Source organism: Pithys albifrons, chromosome 3 (genome assembly GCF_047495875.1).
Source record: "Pithys albifrons albifrons isolate INPA30051 chromosome 3, PitAlb_v1, whole genome shotgun sequence".
In the NCBI taxonomy this organism is placed as follows: domain Eukaryota; kingdom Metazoa; phylum Chordata; class Aves; order Passeriformes; family Thamnophilidae; genus Pithys; species Pithys albifrons.
Window position 1 is genome coordinate 79431867 of NC_092460.1, and position 18707 is coordinate 79450573.

At 37.2% G+C, this 18707-nt stretch overlaps 1 protein-coding gene across 10 annotated transcripts in view; it reads right to left on the reverse strand.

Moving 5' to 3' along the window:
• The window catches only part of CADPS2 (calcium dependent secretion activator 2), a 298773-nt gene that overhangs the window by 218559 nt on the left and 61507 nt on the right, over positions 1 to 18707 (reverse strand). For all 10 annotated transcript variants that reach the window (XM_071552501.1, XM_071552500.1, XM_071552505.1 and 7 more), the window contains exon 2: positions 14271 to 14384. In XM_071552501.1, coding sequence (XP_071408602.1) covers positions 14271 to 14384 — 114 coding nt within the window. The remainder of the gene's footprint in view (positions 1 to 14270; positions 14385 to 18707) is intronic.

Here is an 18707-nt window from a genome sequence, read left to right on the forward strand (position 1 = left end):
AGAGTGCTTTTTAGCGCTTACTAGGGGGTTTACAGACTTTTTCCTAAATTTTTTAAAGATAGGATGTTACAATTTCATTTACAAACAAGGCATTATCTTGAAGTGATTGCTTTCTCATACGGTTTACTTTTAAAAATCTGGTACAATCTTTTTCTAATTTTCAGCAACCTAGTTCTCTTTTGGCTTAGCTGATGCCCATCTTTTTCATACAGCCCTCTGACTGTCTAAACTTTTGCTAGTTCTTAACAAACCTCCTCCTCGCAACATTTTCCTCAAGAACATACTGAAATGCTTCCAGCACAAGGCACTGGGCCAGCTAAACAGGCAGGATGAGTTAGAACGCTGCTATGGAAATTCAACTCCTTAAGTCCTATTTTTGCATGACCCAAAAGATTTTCTTTAGAAGTCAATCCTATATGAAAAATCATTTCAAGAAGCCTTAAAAAGAGCTGATGGTATTCCACAACCAGCTACATGAAATCTCCAGTCAAAGCCACTTAAATATAATTTTTCCATTATAACTTTTCCCCTCTTTGTAACAGAAATTAAGAAGTTTCTGCCACTCTCAAACACAAATCAGCAGACTGCATAAGGTGCCTTCTCTTCTGTCTGTGAAGCTATTTTTTTCTGTATTTCTTATCTTTAAGACTGTTCCTTTCATTATTGCTTTCACAGTAAAGTTTTGCATAGCCACAAGACACATATGATTAGAGTTATTTTTCAACATAATTAACACTTTTTTATTTTGGGGTGGATTTTTTGCCAGACAAGCCTGTTTGCTTTTTACATATTTTCTTTGAGGCTGGATACATCTCTCAATTTCCTACACTCTGTTATTCTGTTTGTTAATCAGTGCAATACAGCTGACACTGCCCTCACCTGTTTCTTTTCCAGAAGTGTGTCTCAGCGTGCTGTTGGCAGAGAAAGCAGCCCTGGGAAGCAGCCCTGGGTGCCTCACACATGGCAGCAATCTCAGCCCAGCTATGGAACTCACAGCCCAGACAGCAGCATCCCATATGGTCAGCACTCTGCCTGTCCGGCTGTGAGCAGCTGGACAGCGCAGCCATGCAGCATGGCATGGAGATCCAGGGAGAGGACAACAGGAACTCTCAGGGAAGGAAACCAGAACAAGCAACACGACTTGTTGCTCTGGCTGTGGTTGCAGCTATCAGGCAGCATGATGCAAAAGCACAGCCACTGTACTAAATGACTGGAAACACCAACACACTCAGCTCAACGTTATTCCTGAAGCCACCTGACAGACTGCTCCATCTGCCCTCCTGAAGGTCAATTAACATGGCTTAAGTTTCCCTGGTACACAAAGGCTGTAACAATAATTTTCCTTTGCTGCACCCAGTTTGTTTTCCTGCCTCTAGCTTTCAGCTTTCCTAAAGAGCTGTAGATTAATTATGCAAATTTGAAAAACAAACATTTCAGCTCTGCTTATGATAACCTCTTGCTCCCTGCCATCCAAATTCACTGGTTCTGTATTGCAGAGACTGCATTTCACTGCCAAACCCAGCCCTCACAGAAGTTAAGGTAGCACCAGCAGTTTCTGTGTAAAACACAGTTTATGCTAGAACTGTAAATAACTGTGTGCAGTTTTTGGTGCCACAATATAGGAAGGATATAAAGCCACTAGAAAGCATCCAAAGGAGAGCTACAAAGATGGTGAAGGAGAAGAAGCCAAATAAGGAGTGGAGGAGGTCACCTGGAGCGTTCAGACTGGAGAAGAGGAGACTGAGCGGAGACCTCATTGCAGGGCAGACACTGATCTCTTAGGGCTGTTCTGTGTAGGGCCAGAATTGGACTGCAATGATTTTTGTGGGTCCCTTCCAAGTCAGGATACTCTATGCACATAGAATTCCTATAGAGTTTTGGTCCGTTATTCACCCTTTGCCTGAACAGAAAATCACTGGAAAAAACAGTTTTAAATCCTGCTTTTTAACATCATGTCTGCTTATTGTTCAGGAACTCCAAATTAAAACCAACCTCCCTGTAAGCAAGAAAGCTGGTCCTTGCACAGGATGTGTTGACATTTGGCACAGATCTAACAAATTGAGGGGGATTAGTTTAAACAGCCCTGTCAATCCAAATGCAAGCACCAGAACCTTAGCCTTTCTCTAAAATGTAGCCTGATATGCTGCTATAGTTCAGAATAAATAAATTTCTGAAGGCTGTAATGTGATGAGTCCCTTGCTGAAGCTCTATTAATTAGCTAAATGTATGCTGAATTTTAAATGTAAACAGCCTCCCTTGTAGTTGTTCTTCATGAATGCATTTTATTTCACTAATGGGCCATGCTTAGGCCATCTGTCCGACCCATGACCAGGCTAACAAGTAACAGCTGGATCTCTGTCACACAGCTACATGTGTTTTACAAGTGCTCCAAGAACATTTTATAGAAATTATCCTTAGAAGTGTAATTTTGTGACTTTTTCAGACTTCCATTTTAAGCTTTTATATATTCGAGACCCACTTTACTTTCTTTCACCATAAAGCTTATTCAGTTAATGAACAAAGTAAAAAACCAAAAAAAACAGACCAAAAAGTCCCCCAAAACCCACCAAGATAAAAACCCACACACACCCACCACAGTAATTTATGTACTTTGCACTCATTCTGAATCTCTGAATTGCAATGGGCTTCTGTCTCCAACTGATTTCAGCCAGGACAGAAAGTGTTTCAGTATCACAGATTTTAGAATTCACAGATTTTAGAAATATGTTTTTAAGTTAAACAAATGTTTTAAAGAACCAAAAAAGATGAAGCTAAATGCATTAGTTCAAATAGTCTTAAGATTATTCTAGTGTTACACTGGTATCCAAACAGAAGAATGCTGGACACTGAAGTCCCAGGCATTTCCTCAAACAAAGCCATGGACCTGAATATGCAGCAGGCGAATGAGACCTCTCTGCTACCTGCTGTATGCAGAGAACAAGGTGATAAAAAGGTAGCAATACTACTTTAGTATGACTATCACATGTCATGCTTTTGCTGCTGAAGGTAACAAATTAAATTCCAACTCACAGACTGTCATCAGGCTAGCTATAACACTATTTTGACAGCAAAAGCAGTCTTTTTCAAACCACCAACTCCTGTGTCATAATCTGTTGAGTGCAAAGGGAACATTGTCTTTAAAGCTGTTAATGTGTCCGCAATGCTGTTTATCCATAACCTTTCTGACAGTTTAAAATCATCAACTTAATATTCATTAACATCTCTTCTACCTTAGGCTAACAGGCAGATCAAGATCACTGCCAAAAATTAAATTTTAAGACTGTTTTGTAAGTTATGTTTTCTACATTGTTAACCTCAGTACATTCTAAGAGATTTCATTAAAAAAGGTTTTTTCCCCTCTAAACAAACTAGTAAGAAAGACTTCTTATTACTACTTACACTGCACACAGCTTTCAGTCTATGCCTGCTTGTGCTTTACAGACTCCCCTGCCACCATTACTTGTTTGAAGGATCACAGACAAACACAGGGCTCATGTACTTCATCTGAAAGAAATGTCTTGTTCCTTGATTACTGAAGGACATGTTGCACATGTTATTTATCCACACATTTTGTCAGATCTTCAGGCCAACTTACTCAACTTCTTAACAGTTGGATATGAACATGTTATGGAAGCAGCATTTTGCCTCCTCTTTCACTTGAGCAAAGACAGATGAACCTTCCCTTTCAGTAGAGGAAATTGGGTTTAAAGAATCATTGTGAAGCCTACAGCCACTGCAAGTCTTCATATTTTAAGTCAGAAGAAATTACTGTGCATATTCAGATCAAGAGCCATAAAACAATGCTAAGTCTGAAGACACCTACAGTGATCAATCTGATTCTGAAGGGATATATGCAGTTCTTCTCAGAGTTAATGGTAGAACCAAAATCTGCATTTCACAATAAGTTAAAGTATCTTCCCCTCAACTGCTTGGAAGTTTCACAGTGACTCCTGTTCAAAGGGGCCTTATCTTTGTGTGACAGCCTGTCTTAAAATAGTTATGACAGCTCTCACACGTAAGTTTTTTCCTCTTGCTACCATTTTTTGCTTACAGAAGTCTGATCCCTGCATCATCAAACTGTCTTGTAATGCTGGCAGACAATTCAGTTTCCTTCTCACAGACCCACAGAATGCAGTTAGATATGAGCTGCACACATGCTGGGTCATGATGATGATCAGGCTGGCACATTGGAAGGATCACAGCCCACCTGCAGTTCTCAGACCCATCTTTGTCATATTGCCAAGGAAACAAAAACTAGCTACTCCTCTGGGTTCATCCTCAAATGTAGGAGAGTTCTTGCTTAACCTCAGAAACAAGACATTTCTTCCAGGAAAGGGTAGTACTTCTTAAGTAGATCCTGGGGTCTTGTTTCAGAGGTATCCACAAAAAGGACCTCAGCATCCATACATATCTGAGCCAGTGGCCACTACCATCAGTCCTGTGTGTTTAAAGCTTACTTCTCTAACAGTGATAAATTTGTCACACATAAGGGTGATGACTTATCTTGGAACTTTTGTTCATCTTCTCTTCAGGGCCTGTGATTGGTGTGGACTTGGATATGTCCTTGCTTTTAGTGTTAGCTTTGAAGTTCAACACTAGCGTTGAACTATACTACGTTCGGAGTAGTATAATCGTGACATAACGGTGACATCAGGAGAACCCAAGTAGAGAGGAAGGACATTTTACATTTTCCTTCTGCATCAGTTCATCAGCAACAGAGACTTTCTGTAGCAGTACTCACTGCTAGTTGGATTAGAAAAGTAGTAAATCTCTCTTATGCTGAAAGATGAAAGCTTTAGCTTACTTCCCAGTGAGCCTTTATGGATGTGCTCAGTAGTCCAGGAGGAAAAGAGAGTTAAAGGCATCACAGTGAGCTGCACAGCTGTGGAGCTGTGGGTTCCCAGCATACTTTGACACACACTCACTCTTATTCCCTCTGAGTCCCTTGCCAGGATGCCACAGAAGACCAATCAACTTAAAGCATGTAGTGAAACTGAGAGAGATAAATAGAAAGTATCACTTCTTTTTGTTCCATTGTTTCATTTGCTCAATTGTATTTGCTGCATATCTGAAGCGCAGTCAGAAAACTGAGAGTTGGAATAAGGCAACAGGGATCACTTACAATTAATCACCAATTACTGCTGCAAGCCTCAGATCAGAATCTGAAAAAGAAAAGAACCTTTTTGTCCAGCTACACAGATTACATCAGATATTGGGATCCCAAGGACCAGCTTATTAGGTCTTTTCACAATTGAGTATATGTATAATTGTTTGGACAAGATGCCACTTTCTAGAAGAAAAGTTCGTACTTTAAGATCACTTCTCTAAATCCATCATTCCCTCCCAACACAAGCAGAGAAAGAATGGTCAGAGAGCAAGTCAAATCACTTTTACTACAGTAATGAAAATGAAATTAACCGAATCCCAAGATAAGACAACAGGGCTTCTAAAACTTCACCCATATTCTCTCCCTAAAAACAAACTTCTGAGAAATGAGATAAGGAAACATTTTGACAAGTGATGCAAGGCTCATTTTCCAGATACAGAAGTGCCTGTACAGAATACAAACACAGTAACCACAAGCTCTTCCTCTCGTTGAAAGACAAAATTGAAGAACTGATTGCCTTGTTCTGTTACTGGTGATGGAAAGGTGGACAGGTAGAGGATCTCCCTGAGCCTTGATGACTAGAATCAAGGAGAGTACTCATGGAAATCATGGCATATGCCTCCCTTGCCCTGGTATTTTTTTCATCAGAAATCTCTGATCTGGCAGTATCTGAGAAAGGATATTGAATAGTCTGAATTTTGATCTGACAAGATATTGCTGCTTCAACTCGAGGATTTACGGCTCTGTTTGGAACCCTAAGAAATGAGAAAAGTGAAAGGTCCAAAGATTGACTATAATAAATGCCTGATATCAAATTCTCTACTACACATTAAGAATACGTAATTTGCTCAGTATTTTTGTTTTGCTACAGAGGCACAGGACAGACACATTTGTACAAAGGATAATACAATAAGAGATTGCACAATTCACATTTAACAAACAGCAAGCTAAGCAATGAGCTTAAGTTAATGTAATGAGCTTAAGTTAATAAGGAAAACTGAACTAGGAAATTAGGAAAAATGGTTTGATGGCAAGGCCAAGTGGAAAGAAATTTTCCTTAATGAGGTAGTTACTGTTCACTAGCAGTGCTCAAAGCAGGCATTTACTAACTGGAAAAGACTGGGTAATCTATTTGTCTTAGTATGCTCTGTTTAAGATAATGTTGTTTCTTATTGAGAATCTTGGGTGGATAGAAATTTTATGCCCACATTTAACTGTGAAGAAACCTCTTGCTTGTCCTATGAGGAGTAAAACTTCTTTAAGGAAACATGAAATAGAAAAAGCCATCTCTATGGGACTTTAGAAAATAAAAGCTTGAGAATAACCTTGTTATCCAATGTGGCTTTTCAGAAATACCCCATGGTAGGAAATGCAGATCAATCAAAACTTGAAACCAATCACTGAGAAAATAGTTATATCACCACTGTCTGTGTTCTACCTTCACAGTTCTCAGGATATAATAATTTGTTTCTGCCTTTTGAAATTAGTAACAGAACAGATATGAAATGGGGTTGAGAGAAATCAGTAAGAATTTAAAACCTCACTTCTCATTTACTGATTTCTGGATTACAGCCATGCACTTACTGACCTTTTTAATTCCTTACTGCCATGTTCCCTCTAGCTTAGTTTACTCAGAGATTATGAATTCACCACTAAGAGCACAAAGCCACTTTTTCAGGACATTACTTTAAAGTTGAAAATATTTTGACAAGTCACATATCTCTATAGAGATTTGACAGGTAAAGCTTTGTAACACAAAGTAAAACAGTGACAGAGAGGTTCAATCAAAATATGCAAACAAAAGTTATTTATTACACCATCTAGAAATCCAAGAGTAAGTGAAATAATATCCAGAGTAAATATCAGTCCTAGAAATTCAGTCTAATGGTACATGAAAATTGGAGATTTTCTCCTGTACTACCTGTTTGCTTAGTGGGTTGGGTTTGGAGTGTTTGGTTGGTTGACTGGTTTGGGTTTTTTGTTTGGGTTAGTGGGTTGGGTTTTTTTCTGTGTTTAAGATCAAAGAATGGTAGTTCCTTGCAATTAAGTGAAATGATTCATTAGAAAAAAACAGGGCAACTTCTACAGTGGATTGCTAATCCAAATTTGAAGCCTAAAGAAATTATATGAGAAAATTCCAGAACTCTCAGTCAGGAGACAGACAGACTCTTGCTGGAATAACTTTGGCTCAAGTGGAGTCCATAGGCATCCTGTAGGAAGTTTCACTTTTCTTGTACGGAGACACTTAAAGTGTACTATTAACGTGAAACTACATGCCTCCTTCTGGTCATGGAGAGAGACAGCAATTCTCTAAATATCTGTCTAAACATCTGTTTGACTGGCAAAAGGAGAAAAAAGTGTCCTGTTGCTCCCAAATGATTTGGAGAGTCCCTGAGATACTGCTGACTGGAACACACAGACATTGCAACATAAAGGCACAAATGAAAATTCATTGGCATCAACAAACCCTTAATGAAACATTCTGTGATATTGTTTCCACATCCAAAGGGCTTTAAGGTCAGCTCTATGCTGAGACTGGAAAAGGCAGCTGGAAGGATAACTTAAGATCAAAAGTCATCATCCTTTCATCATCTACTAGAAGAAAAATACTTCCAAAAATAATTTTCAGGAAAAGAAAACCAGAAGAGCAAAATGTTAGTATCTCCTGCAGGATTTTGGCAGGATGTTAAGCTGTCACATTTCTTGCTAGTATCAGGGTAGCTAAAAAAATACCCCTGCCTTTAGTTGCCCAGAAGACAGGATAAAAAAATGTGTATAGTCTGTGTCTCAGTGTAACATGATGTTAACTGCAAAACGAAAGTCCAGATAAGTTTTGTTTTCCTCTGAGACCAAGTTAAACAGCACTGGGATTAGGAGAAAAACAATTAAGCAAAGCAGACCAAATGCACTGTTGTGTAACCATTTGAGCCATTCCTGGTTTTCTAATTGGTTTGTTCATATTAACAGACATTCAGAATTTATCTAATAAACAAGTAATTAATGTCACATAATACTTACTACATTAGAGACATACATCACTACCCAATGCTAATTATCTCTGTGGTGTAGAGTCAGACCTACAAAGAATCCTTCTTTGCCTGGAAAAACAGCAGTCACAAAACAAATAAAAAGGATACTATTACTGGAATTTTTTTCATATAAATTTAATGGGCCATTTCTTTCTCTCTTCCTATCAGTGCACACCACTTCCAAATCAAAAGATTTGTATAACTAACATACCAAACTCTATCCATCACCTACTTAACTCATTTGAAATACAAGTCTGTTACAAATCTACTAATGTAGAAACCCTATGACATCAGACAAATTCAAAGTGAATATCCAAAAATATCCATGTCCAAAGAGACTGGACAGACACAGTTTCAACTGCTAGCAGAACATTCTGTGCAGACGTACAGCCTCTCTGACACAAGTGAAAAGGCATTTCCAGTCTTTGAAAATGAAAAGAACGGTTACATGTAATGCAAGCAACTTTGTGGATTTCAACACTGATACACTTTCCACGCAACCGCAACACAACAGCCCTCTCAAGAGAAAACTGTGTCACAAAGCTTGCAGTTCCACTCTGTCATGTCTCTCCTTAGCATGGAAGAGGTTGAGATCATTTTAATTTGTTGTATCTTACCTCTCCCTCACTTCTTTCAGGAAAATAATTAGACCGCTAACACTGAGATAATCTCCATTACATGCCAAATTGTGGTCAGTGGTCCAAAACACTGAAGGCATTAGAGCTTCTTCAACAAAACAGATGACCTAGATAAACCTCTGTCAAACACCGTTCTTGGAGGTGGCCTAAAACACTCTTATGAAGCTTTTCAAACACCTGGCCCAAAACAGACTTCTAAAATAACAGCCCCCATGCAAACATTACCCTGACCTCAAGTCTGACAATGTTTTAGAGCAACTGGAAGGAAACTGTTTGAGTCCTAGTAAGCGCAACTACAAATGTATTTGGTTTTGAAGGCTCCCTCACAAGGCAAACCACAAGATTATCCTAAAATTAATGTAAGAAAACATCCTCTTGAAACAGCTTTCCCAAAATAGATTGTACCAACAACAAATCCCATGCTAGTCTAGTACTCATGTTTTTGAAGAGGATCTAAAGAGAACAAAAAGCCCATGTGCATATGCCAGTTATGACTTTAAGAAAAATGAAAGCAGAAACCAGTGAATTTATGCCCTGAAACCCTGTTACCTTCTACACTTATTAGACTAACATATTAAATAAATATTTAATCTACTGACTTCTTTATTTTGCCTCAATAATATAAACCCCGCATATTCCAACATTTAATTACTATTTATTTTGTGTGTACTATATTTTGACTCTAATGAATGCCTTTTGGTTCCTTTCGGTGTCATCTTCATCTCCAAAATACTCATTAGGATCAACTATGCCTTTTGTTGCCTTGAATAAAAACTGTGTACCTAAAAAAGCTGATATTAAAAATCAAGCTGTAAAACCAACTAAAGTATTACTTAGTACAGAACGCCAGTTCCTATGTCTGGTTTCATCAGTAAGATTCTTTTGCCCCTCACTTCCATGCAAAGACTCTTCAGACCAAGTTTTCCATAATTATGGGCAGAAATGTGTCATTGTTTCACTCCTTTCTTTACAGAAATACATCAACTTTGTTACAGAGTAACACAAAATCTTAATGTCTTTATATAAAAAAAGCTCCCATAATCACAATTGTCCTTTTCTAAAGGTAAGTGCAAAGGCTTGCACTAGCAGTTCAGAACTTGGTACCAAAGGAGGTTGGTAATCATAGGACACTGAGTCTACTTGCTACAGAAGCTGAATGGTGCCACCTACCCACATCAGCATGAGGGAAGGGAAAGGCTTTCTTTTACCACCTAGAAAGCTGGAAAGGTCAGATTTCCATTGGATGTAAGGAAGATATTTTTATAATAAGGGTGGTAAAATGCTGGAATAGATTGTCCAGAAAAGTTGTAGATGCCATATCACTAGGAGTCCTCAAAGTCAGGTTGGAGGGGACTTTGAGCAACTTATCTAGTGAAATATGACACCACCTATTGGTTGGACTATGTGATCTTTAGGGTCCGTTCCAACCAAAATCATTCTGTGATTCTATGACATGGTCCCTCTGTTCTTTCTTATTTTTGATTTTCTTTGTTTTCTACTTTTAGTTCATTTTTTATACCCTTCCTCCAGCCTGGCAGTGCCAAACTATTACCTAGGTTTGCACATGAATCTGCTGCCTCATCACTTTTTGCTATTGGCCATACCTCAGCTCCTTCCTATGGCCTGACTGTGGCAGACAACAATTTAATTTGCCAAGGACTGTAATACCTCAATTTAAATAGAAAGTAAGCTAAACATAATCTTTGTATCACAGACAAACTGGTACAGTTGAACCAAGTCCGATTTCAAATTCTGAAAACACCTCACAGTACTGACTGCTACAGATCCTGCATTTAATATTCAGATTTAAGCAGCATGCAGTAATGATGGCTTAGAACCACATATTTAAAATGAAACAGAAAGAATAGGAAAAACACCAGTACATAAGATTTCTTGCAGCTTCACATTGCTTTAGGCAGAGAGTGGAAAACCTGAGAACTTAAAATTATTATAGTATTGAAAATTTTTCACAGTATTTCAAACATTCATTACAGTTCTTTGCACTCACTACTGATATCTAAGACTGCATAAATTCAGGACTAAACAATTAGCACTGTCAATTTAGCCGAAGGTATGTGCATACCTATTAAAGGTAAGTATACTACACGTGGCCAATGAACCTCTTAGGGCTCTGTAGAAGAGCATTTTCCAGCCTCAACGAAAGAGCATGCAAGAACTGATGAATGAAATATTATCTACTGTTTTACAAGCAAATTTTTAAAATACTGGACTGAATTATGAAAAGACTTTATTTCACAAATCATTTTCTCACTTAATTTTACACTTAGCAGTGTGTCCAATATAATTACTGATAAAAAATTGCCATATGATTGCATTTTTCTCTTTATCCAAAAAGCAGCACCAGCATCTGATGTTCTGCTGATTAGAATCTGGCTCAATGTCTGAAATGGAATTTTCCACAGGAAAAAAAATCCTATGTTAATTCTGAGAGAGTAATTTCAGAAAGAGAACTGTAAACATTTCCATACCTTCACTGAAACTGGGATGGAAGATGAAATCATCAAAACAATCATAATTACATGTATTTAAAAATGAAACATGCTAAATTTCAGTGAGATTTTCAGAAAGTCTAGTGGGATGCAAGGGGCAGATTACACAGAACACAAAAATAGTAATTTCTGGAGAACTAAAGAAAAGTTTATGTAACTTTTCCTATGAATTTTTTTCCTACTACATTTTTAAGATAAATGAAAACCAATGCCAGATTATTCACAGCAAGTCTTAAAAACTACAGCAGCATTAGAAAAGGTATAATGGTGGAGAACAATGCCACAAAATTGACCAGTGTAAACTTCCCAAGTGGTTCTGACACAGGTGCATGACTTTTACAGCGCAGTGAAAAAATTGTTGACATTCATACTTACCTATTTAACAAGTTGCTCTTTCTGAAAATACTTACAGAAAAGTAAATCAAAGACTGAGCAGTAATAAGTTCCTAAACCATTGGAACTTACTCCTAGATTCTTAAGAGGACACATTCTGAACAAACTCAATAATTACAGATTATAGTGACTCAAAACACCTGCAACTAGTGATACAGAATTTATGTCACACCCCCAGAACAGACCTTCTCTTTTATATTAAAAGTTAAAGAGTTGGGTGTGGTAAATCAGCTGCAGTAATGAACATACCCTGGATTTGCAAGCAATATTTTAATAAGCCTCAAACCACGACTACTGCATAGGATTAAAAGCAAATCAGTAATTTTCAGAATAAAATAATTACTGTGCAAACCACATATTTGCTTCCTTCCCTATTAGATAAAATTGAACTAAAGTGCAACGAAATTAACACAGCATCTACAGAACACACAAAGTAGTAATACAGATTAATATTGTTGACAAATGGGTAACAAAGAAAAGGGAAAAGGCAGACACATATAAGCAATGATGAGAGTGTGTGGTTAGATGCATAAAATGTTGTTAAAATGCCTTAAAGAGGAGCAGCAGCTTGAACTACGTCTCCAGCTGGATTCCACCACTGCACTCTTCATTAAATCTACTGGTGACTATTTACTATAAGCCTGAAAAGAAATTAAAAATTACTAGCAAACTGACTCAAACTGCATAACCAGAAAAGGCTGTGCAAGTCTGGAAGGAAATCTGTGGACAGAATAAAAAATGGAATTGGGAGGCTAGGATAAAAAACAAAAAATACTGAAGAACCAAATTACAGCTGATGCATCAGCTCATGATGTATTAACATAGGCTGAAGAGCCTGCCAGCCCTTGGTGTCACTATATTCTTGACAGTGATGCTGAGATTTTTTGAATTCTCTATTTGACACTGGACACCTAGAACACTTGTACACTTAATTCAAAGAGATGAATGTCTGAAAACAGCTGCAGAATTTGAGCCTTTCATTTTATAAGGCCATCTTAGAGATTATTATGCGTAGCCTTTCATTGCAAGAGCAGATATGCTAAAAACATAGTTCATGTGTCCAAAAAATCTCATTAATAAGGAGACATGAAGTAAATCTTAACAGAACAGTTACTGTTTGGACATTTATTTTAAAATACTTTTTATTCACTATCACATCCTTTCCAAAGAGCAGGCTACTTCCTCTAATAAATCAAGCTTTTTACACAGTGTGCTGAAAGAATGAACTATAAATATTATGTCTTTTTCAATTCCACCCCACTTTCAGCATCTTGGGATATCCTACTACTTTGAAACCTACTTCTGGGCTGTTGACTAGCTCAGCTTTGCCTTGCACTGTCTTCCAAACTGTCCTTCTCCACAGTTTTAACTTCGATACAGAAAAATGGATTAGTTTCTGAAAGCTTCTGTAGTGTTCTCACACATCTACATAGTACCTTGTGATTCTTCATATTCTCATTTCACCTGCAGAGCCATCCCTATCCTTTCACAAATGTTTTTATAAGAAATTCTTCATTTTAAATGCCACACCATTTATCAGATCATAACTCAGAGAAACTCACACCAACTTGTATAATTTCTACATATAGTTCTATTTCTACACACTGAGTTCAATGGTTTCAGTCAAATAGAAAAACTATTTGCCCACCCCTCTCTATTTTTGTTGTAAAATATAATTTAATGTAGACAAAATCAAGCTAGGACATAAATGACATCGTTTTCTCCTTGAAGAAAAGTTTATTCACTAGCCAAAAATAGCTGACTGAGAAACCAAGCAAGTAATACACAAAAAACCAGAGCAAACCTTTTGAAAAAAAAAAAAGGATGGGGTAGACTAAAATATAAGTCCCCTCAAGAGGCACAGAAGTTTAACATACATCCCTTGTGATTCATTGAGCAGGTTTGAAGTTAGATGAAACAAAATAAATTCGCAGTACATTTGTTAAGAGTAAGAAATTAATTTGCTAGCCATATGCTTCTGATGTTACAAAAATGACAGTGAACTGTCCTCTAGTTTAGAATGGGACCTGTACCTTAGACAATTAAAAACCCATTTACAGATAAGCACCAGTGGCCGTAGGCGCTGAATATGCCTGGGAGGTAACAACAGAATGTGAGACATAGTCCAGCTGCATGGAAAGCTTCTGTTCTTTCGGAAGGGAACAGGTGGATCCTCTCCAAAACCTTCTGCATGGCAACCAAAAATCAGAAGATGTACTTTTCAGGAGGGTAACTTACAACTGAAATGCTGATTAAAAGAGGTACCTTAGACATATGGAGACAAAGATAGTAGTGCCTAGTTATATCAAACACTGCCAGAACAATTTTTAGCACCAGGGTTTTTTTCATTTTATCCTAATTTATTTTTTCCCCTTCTTCAAAAAGGGTGAGTATTTTCCAGTTCAGTTTGACTCTTATGCTCAGCCAGTAGATTTCAACTTTTACAATGACAAAACTGGAGTAGAAAGAATCTGTTTCTAGAAATTTGGAAGTTCACAGCTTTTGAAACTTAAAACTGCTTTCCTTTTACCTGCATTAACAGGCACACTATGAACTTTTTAAATAATACAGAAAACAAAGCACATTTGCTCACCTCATAGTAACTTCGCACAGCATTGCAAAACGCCTCATCTGCTACGATTTGTGTCTCCCCATTCAAGAAGGCCTGGAAACGTTCCTTCAGTAACTGCAGCTGCTGCTTGTTGAGCTATGTAAGAAAAAAAAGGGTGGGAAGAGAACAATAATGAATGCAGTTAGTCTTGGAGTAAAAATTAGCAGCACTACACACACTTAGAAGCTGTGAACAGGGAAGAAAAGGCAGAGGCTTTCTGGCCACCTGTCTTCCCAGTGAGTGGCAGTTCTTCGGAGTCCCACCCAGGCAAGCCAGGTTGTGGCAGCCAAACATGCATGCACACAGCATGTATGTAAATCCCTGCCTTTTTCCTGATGTCCTTGGGATGTTACAGGTAAGTCTGCATGAATACCTCTGAGCAGCATTTTATATGCATATGCTTAATATAATGGTTGACCTTCCCCATGGTTGCATCACTAGCTAATAAAACTTAGTTCCAGTCTTCAAATATGTAATTTTTTTCAGCCTTCAAATAACTGAATAAAACCAACTGAGATGTGTAAACGTGTGAATGTGTGAGTTCGTAGTAAATCTTGAAGGCAAGAAAAGATTAATTAGGCCACAGCTTACAGGTGTCACACTCAAAGACAGTTTATTCAAGAACTCCATGGAGAGAAAAAAACAGGTAAAAGCTCTCTTCTAACTTAACATTACAGAATATATCCCTTACTTATTCTCACCCATAGCTTCATCCCATAGGTTGAATTACAGTGTCTATAAAACTCATCACAGCTTTAATTGAATGACACTTTTAGACAAATGTTCACCATTGCTATGACCATGTTATCTCTCAACATTCCATTCTCATAAGTAGAATAACCCAGGTCTCTTTCTCACAGCATTAAACTCGCACCTCAAAACTCTGTCTGTTATTCTAAAAACCCTTTTTCTCAACTCAAAAATCTTGCTTTATTCCTACAGAGATGCCTCAATTTTTTGGAGTAATCCAGGCACTACCATTGCAGTGTTTCAACAAGCATGCTCACTGTGAAGAAAATGGACTTCTAGCCACTGATGCTGTAACACTGTGAACAACATGAAACAACTAATCTTGGAGAACAGCAGCCAAAAGGCCCCAAGATTGACACCAAATGTAATTTGGTGGACTTCATATCAAAGTTATGATATACAAACACCTAGAAGAGCACATTACATGCTTAAACCTTGCAATTAACCCATTTTTATCAAAGTTTAATGCTATGGGGAAAAAGCAAAATCTGAAAGCTCTCCAGAGATCCAGACACAGGTCTTTGCCAAAGTTCTTAGGAACTCTTGAAATATTTAGTAAGATATTTCTCCTTATCAAACCTGTGAGAAGTCCAAATATCACATCAAAGGAGACCACCACTAACATATTAATGTAACAAAATAACAGGTAACAACAGCTGTTTTGCTTTCCCAGAACATAAAAATGCACATAAAGTCTTCTCTGAACATTAAATTTAACATTAAAAAAATTCAAAACCATCTGATTGAAAAGTTTCTTCATCCTTCCTGTATTTTGCTTAATTAAAATAAACAAACAAATAAATATATAGCCACAAATTGGAAATATTTTCCCATAAGGCAAAACGTTACATTTGTAATGGCTAACCTGAAGCAAATAACATTGGCCCAAGAGCATAATCATTTCTTACGGAAGAACCTTTTGGCATCTACAGTAAATACTGTGACATTAGGCTTTCAGGTCTCTTATGTCAAGACTCTGAAGTCATTTAAAATAAAACACTGTTATAAGATCAGTAAAATCTATCCTGATAATGAGCCTGCCTTGGACAACCTCTATTTTCTTCATATCAAGGGAGGATTTTAATCCTGCACAAAATTTGTTAAGTTTGTAGGCTCATATGCTTCTACGAAACATGTAGCAATTTTCTTCAAAACTCTCCAAATTCACTGCACACCTGAAAGCTGTTCTATTTTGACAGGAAACAATAGTTTAGATCTCATCTAAAACTTGATATCAGAAATCTTCTGAAAAATAACAAAATGTAGACAGTAGCAATGGAAAGCCAAAGAACTATGCCTCTGAAAAAAAATCCAAGCTAGTTAAAACTACGTGATAATTCTGTTCCTGATCTTAATGAACAATCAATGATACAGAACAAGCCCCAGAAGACCCCTACAGAAAAAAAAGGCCTCTTGTTGAGGCAAGTAAACTTTAACAAAGGTTGTTGTGACTTGGATAAATTTCTTGAAGGAATTCCAAGGAGAAGCAGCCTGACACTTGACACAAGCCATCCTGTACTACTGCTAGTTAAAAATCAATGAGAGAGAAGTATTTTTATTTCATCTGTTCATCCACCGAAAATGGCATCTATCCACCTGCCTGCCAAACATCCATTCCTTGCACAGAAGGTGCACCACAGACATTAGCTATTCCTAAAAGAAACCAAGTTTTATTCCCCTTATTCGATTCTCCGTATTCTTCTCTCATTTTCTAAATATTTTAGAGAAGTTGAAATATCAGAAAATGCAAATCATTACAGATGATTTTTTTTTTATTTTTACAGAACACTTTTCTTGTGGGGAACTTAAAAAAGAGATAAGCACTCATGCAGACAGTGCCCCACTGCTGAGCAAGCAGCTCCTTCATCCCTTGGAATATTCACAGCTCTACCACAAGAACATGTGGGCTTCCTGCCAAGGCAATTATGGAAATGTGTTTCCATGCTTACAGACTTCATTCTTTAGGTGTTTTGCTTGTCTATTACTCACATATCAAACAAAAATGTTATGAATAAGGCAATGAAATATAAATTTAATAGATTTTCTCATTTCTAACCATCATTGTTCAGCAAATCAAAATGCCTTTAAAATATTTAATACATGGCTTTCATATTCACTACTTTAGGTAGCGAGACATTCTAAGGGTTGAGTGGCATTTTAGGATTACTGTATATTTCTTAAATTACTTATGTTCTAGCGCAAAATCTAGATGTGCAGAGTAAAGTTCTGCAAAACTAAACAACAGTAATATTTCCAACGGAAATATGAAATGTTACAACTTGCACTAAGGATGAGCTGAAGTCTATTTTACAGGTTCCAAGTACTGTAATATATAGTAACATAGTTGCACTAACTGTCAAGATACAGAATAATTTATAGTAGTCTTCTGCAGCATACAGCTCCTCTGGGTTTTTTTCATTTGTCAGAATATTAAATGTACAGTGAATTCTCTCTGATCTCTTTTTTCCCGTCTTTTTGTCATTTTTAATGAATTCATTAACACTCTTCAATTTGCAGCATTTAAAAATGAAACAAAACTAACAGTGGAAGTAGTAGCTTAGAAATGCAGAGGAAAAAGGGATATCTAATTGCACTGGAACGCTGTGACAGCAAAAGGAGAGAAACAGGCAACTGTACAGGACATTAACTCTTGGACACTGACAAGCAGCTCAACTTGTCAAAGTCTGGGCTGCCTTTGAAGTTGTTGATCTTGGTCAATGTGGAACAAAAGATTAAGGCATCACACACAACCAGAATACCAAGGGAAATGCTTAAACTTAAGGGCAGTAAGCCTGGAAACATTCTCTCTGGTAGCAGTTCAAATAATGGAGCTCAAAGTCCTTCTGCAGGAGCATTGCCTTTCCACTGCATGTGCTCTTTCCTCCTCTGCTCTGTGCAAGACTCATAACACATCAGTCCTGTGCTTTCAGTCCCTCAAAACTTCCTCTCATCTTTACTGTCAGTGCTTATGTTTCCATGTTTTAATTCCAATAGAAAGAACCATGAACAGCACATTTAAAATTAAAAAAAAAAATTACCACCTGAAGTGTACAGCAAAGTCTCACCGATTCTGTTACTTTCCATCAACCTGCTTCAGTTTTGTATTGCTTATTTGGATTTTATATTTCAGTGGTATGAAATGTAACTCCATGTGATACTTCATAAATAACTACTGCTTCTTCAAGGGAGAATGTATAACTAAATTCCAGTGACTCAGAATATCAGGTTTGATTGCATTCTGCAAACAACAGAAGATAAGCAAAGATGAATTTAAGGGAAAACAAGATTAACTGTCCAGAACTCTTTTTTTCTTTATTGCAGCCACACGACAGAATTTTTTTTCCCTCTCCATCCCTGTGCCTTCACAAAAGGGAACTTTTGTTTTTACTTTACATTTGCTAATCTTAGTAGACTGTCAATGAATGAAAACATGTATTTATGGTAAATTTCTTAAAGAGTTATTTAATTAAATTAAGAAGAGCTTAGTCAAGTTGCAGTACCAATCTAATTTTTTATAATTTACAGAGTAATACAAAGGTATGAAAGAGCCTCAAGCACTTAACTATTAAAAAAATTTCTCACCTTGCATTTAACATTTCAAAGAAGTGTTATATATATCCAAATATATTCCTCTTAGAGCACCAATTTAAAGAATTGCTTTTCCCTGCT